This window comes from Aplysia californica, unplaced genomic scaffold (assembly GCF_000002075.1).
Source record: "Aplysia californica isolate F4 #8 unplaced genomic scaffold, AplCal3.0 scaffold00161, whole genome shotgun sequence".
NCBI classification, from domain to species: domain Eukaryota; kingdom Metazoa; phylum Mollusca; class Gastropoda; order Aplysiida; family Aplysiidae; genus Aplysia; species Aplysia californica.
Window position 1 is genome coordinate 850884 of NW_004797431.1, and position 4693 is coordinate 855576.

Here is a 4693-nt window from a genome sequence, read left to right on the forward strand (position 1 = left end):
GCGCGCGCGCGCGCGCGCGCGCTGGCAAACACATCTACACGGACATAAACATACACACACTCACAATGCAAACCTACCTTTATTCATGCATTTAAGCAATAACAAACCAATAATGAAAAATAAATACACACAATTTAACGTGAGAAGACATTTTATGGCCAAATCAAGCAGTTACTGATTTCTTTTCTAGACAAAGAGGTTATGTTATAATATTATGAAATTTATGACAGTGACGCATTTCGCGTCAGACATGGGGGCATTCTTCCCCTCAACGGCACGACCTGCGAGCCCTCGTTTACACATTTACATGAACAATCCGAGTCGCCGCAAGCTTTTGTGTAATTTTATCTCAACTGCCGGCCACATCCGTGGTTTATGGGATGCGCGCAAGGAGGTTTTGTTGTAAGGTCCTTGGATGCGCGCCAAGCAAGCCAGCCACTGTGACTGTGAGCCCAACCTTTGACCCGTCGACACGTGTCTACCTGCTCTTCGGGCAGGAGGCATCGGAATCAAACACCGTCCTGCCTCCACATTTCAGTGCAAGCTTGTAGATATCCTCTTATGTCCGTATAGACGTCTCCACTTGATTCTCGAAAAGTACTCACTCGAATGATGTTCTATCCCTCAAGGCCCGATGGTACATCCACGATTAAGGCATCCTAAGCCCTTGTTCATTCACGTGGGTGACGTCACTGCCTCGACCTCTATGTATAGTATAATTCATTCGTATCAATAGCAGTGAAGTTATTGAACGCACAGTGCTACAGATGAAACACACGCACCGTTAGCTTCAGACGCTTTAAACGTAAGAGAGAGAGAGAGAGAGAGAGAGAGAGAGAGAGAGAGAGAGAGAGAGAGAGAGAGAGAAAACGTTTTATGAGCCGGGGTTGTTTTAGCATATACTCGTAAAACATGTTTAAACGTCCTATCTTGTTGTGTGTATGCGTGAGACCACCTAACCTTTATAACATCCACTGCCATTGTAAACAACCAAAACAAATTTCGCACCGTGGGATAAACAAAGATCGTCATTGTCATTGCCATTGGTATAACCTCTCTTGTTAATAAAGAAATAAATACAAACCAACTGAATTCGCCAAAGGGGATTTGTCCAAACATGCAGTGTGGCCCGGAAATCGTTTGAATTTTGGATGGCAGTCTGCAGCCTGAAGATAATGAGAAGAAATTTTTAAAAATATATTACAGCCTTTTTATAATTGAGAAACAGGCATTACAATCCAGGGGCCCCGTAAGGCTCAGAATACAGGAGCACTAAGAAATCAGTGCTGCAAAAATTGTGGTTACACTGGAATCGTGGAGCGGCTACTGAATTAGAAATATCTAGTCATTACTGTCAATTATTACTTGTCTTCTTCTCAGATACCACACCGTGGTGAGCCGTTGAGTTGAGTTGAGTCGAGCTTAGTTTAGTTTAGTTTAGTTTTTCGTCAGTTGCAACATAAATTTAGTTAATGCAAGTGTCGACGATTAGAGGTCCTACAAAGAAAAAGGGATGAGAGATAAAGACGATAGATATTTGATAGTAAAGAAGGAACACAGCACACCGGAGCATCCGCCAACTTCCCACAGATGCCGTTTCATCCTTATTACACAAAGCATACATCGAATGTGTAGTTACTTTTACTTTTAACACAATTTTACACCGAAATCTCAATGTGTAGCAATACAGGTGGGTGCCAATTGCATTGCGGCTATCAGTTTATGAGTACTCTTTTTATAGAATGTATCATTCTATATATTATAATTAAGGGTAACGTTAATTTAATCCATATTCTTACAAATTAAACGCGCCTTTCGCGATTGTCGAGCGGCGACCCTAACATGGCCCCACAAAGACTGGAGACCCCGGATGTACGTACCTGGTCAAATAAGATCCTATAAGGTATAGTTTTACCCGGATAAAAGAGACAGGTGGAAAAGGCTGGGAACAGTGATGATAGCAACTAAAGGAATAATATATATATTATACATATATATATATATATATATATATATATATATATATATATATATATATATATATATATATAATATTATATTATATATATATATATATATATATATATATATATATATATATATGTGTGTGTGTGTGTGTGTGTGTGTGTGTGTGTGTGTGTGTGTGTGTGTGTGTGTGTGTGTGTGTGTGTGTATTATATACATATATAAGGCACGTAGAAAAAGCCTTTGAGCTGCCTGTAAATATTCATACTCGTTATACGGCTGTATCGACACAAGTTTGACCATTTAGGAGGCCGGCTACTTCAATCCTGCATATAAAAGACAGCCTGGGGTGAGTGGGACACAACATCTCAGTAGTAATAAGGAGATACCTGACAGTATAAACATTCCCATGTGGGAATCGGGCTCAATACTTTTGTGTGCTAAGGCAGAAAGCCTAACCGTTACACCACAGATGCCTCTGAATAATTTTAACCTATTGGGGACGCACATTCTGGTAATTGGGCAACTCTTACAGTAGCTATCTTTTGGGGCATTTTAAAAAAGAAGCCTAAATGCATTAATCATACACATTTTTCAATTCTAAATCTGGTACCCGAAAGGGGGGGGGGGGTGCAACATCATACATGCCATGAAATATGCACTTTTGTGTTTCTGATTTGTGTATGATGGCTTGAAATGTGCCGCAACATTTCCGTTGGGCTGCTATTGATCGGACATTATATGTGACCGCTTCAAATTCAAAGAGTTAAAGATGCAGCTGCACAAACAGTCACTCGTGTAAAGGGAAGGATGAAAAGAAGCAGGTGATGCTAATCTAATTAATTAGTCTAGTTAGCACAAGTATAATGAATCAGAAATATATACTTACCATTGTGTCTGCAACTGAGGACGAGAATCAAAAGCAAGAAATTAGTTAGATCTACAGAGTCTTAACCCTCTCTCGGTGCTGAGACATTTCCATCTATGCTTGTACATATAAAATAAAAAGTTCACTCAAGAGAGATTCAAACAAAGCTATAACACCCTTACCCTTAGTAACAATACGCAACTACACAAATTGTAATTACATCTTTTAAAACTTTCTCTTAACACCAGTATACAAAATGTCAGTAAACCAGTTTTGAAGATCACGTGCGTCTAGACAGCAAGCAACTGCGCGAAATCTTCTTTGAATATCCGAAGTTTCAGAGATTCGGTGCTGGAGACTTGACTTAATTGGACTGTCGAGCACACTGATCTCTGACCTTTTCACCGCATCTGCTGTCATGGTCATTTAACGTATATATGTTAAAAATGAGAACTGCTGAACTTTTTAAAGAGCTATGGCAAAAATTCTAATATTATAATTTTGACTTCATCTTATCAGTTATTCATTTCATTTTTTCCTCTTACCCGAGTAAAAGTAAGTATATGGGATTATAACGCCTTTTCCCCACACTGTTAGGTTATTTAATACGGAAGGGATCGGCCGATCGGACTCGATCGCCTCAAAAACAAACGCGTTTGTTTTCAGTTTCGGGCGATCGGCCCGATCCAGCCTTAGTGGGCACCCCGTATAAGACGCCGAACCTCCGAATCTAATGTCCACCCTACAAAACGACCCGAGTTCAAGAACCCCCAGTCGGGGATTCCAACCAGGGCTGCCAGCTCCATTGTAGTTCAGCATGATACCAGCTAAGCTCAGAGTGTGCCCCTTTGTATAGAGTATCTTAATCAAATACAAAATGTTGAACATCTGCTGTAAAAGAGGATATTGGATTATTAAGACGGTGAACGTTTATGTTTTCAAACCAATTATTATTATGTTTCATACTGTTGACAGTATATGGAATTGTTTTCTATGACTGAAGGTCGTGGTATGTTTCAAACGTGGGTGTCTCAAATCTAGGAAAGTGGTCGTTATCTCAGAGATCTGTGTAATGGGAGGATAATGTGTTCTTGGACTTCCCATTACCAAAGTTCAGTACCGAGTGGTGAAAGAAAAACTAAACAAAACGAGTAAATGGTGCCCTTGTGGATGTCAAACTTTCATTCTTAATTGATGTAATCGCTTTATAGATTTGCAACTCTTTTCTCCACTTCTTCAGCACCGAATGTGGCCTTATTGCAAAGGACAGTGTCTGCAGCTGCTCTTTTTGACTGTTTTGTGACTGAAGACGTACTGAAAATACATTATACGCTTTTCAGAAAACAATATAGTGAGGTGTGTGGGGAGGGGGAATGTGGAAGCAATGAGATTAACTAAAACACTTCAGCAAATCAGGAATTGTGTACTCAGCTGACCCTCAAGAACCATTTTGCCCTGTAGGTTCTGAGTCAAGACACTGTCGTCATCGTCCAAACACCTCCCAAAAACAAGGGCGGCAGCTGTGGCGTTATTTATGTTCAATGGTTTTTCTGTAATAATAGGCCTTTCAGCTTTTTTCTCCTACTAAAACTGCATCAACTGCAGCAGCTGTACCAACAAGAGCAGCAGCACCGCCCACGACAACAGCAACAGCAAAGTTGATTTCTATTTTTTTTTTTTTACAAGTGTATGTGGGTCTTTCCTCTTATGAAACAGTTCATCATGCCTTTTGTTCCGTTGACATTATATGCCTGAAATTACAATGATGTTATCGTTTTTGTTTTGGATTATTTATTTTTGCGGAGGTCTGTTGGGTAGGTTGGATGGAGGGGATTGGTATGTTCATGCTTTGAGGAAAGG

General features: G+C 40.0%; 1 protein-coding gene across 1 annotated transcript in view; it reads right to left on the reverse strand.

The window, feature by feature from the left end:
- The window catches only part of LOC101864522 (cysteine-rich secretory protein 2), a gene marked incomplete at its 3' end in the record, with an annotated part of 20591 nt that overhangs the window by 10799 nt on the left and 5099 nt on the right, over positions 1-4693 (reverse strand). Inside the window, 2 exon segments of the mRNA XM_013082144.1 lie at positions 1085-1166; positions 2855-2868. Coding sequence (XP_012937598.1) covers positions 1085-1166; positions 2855-2868 — 96 coding nt within the window.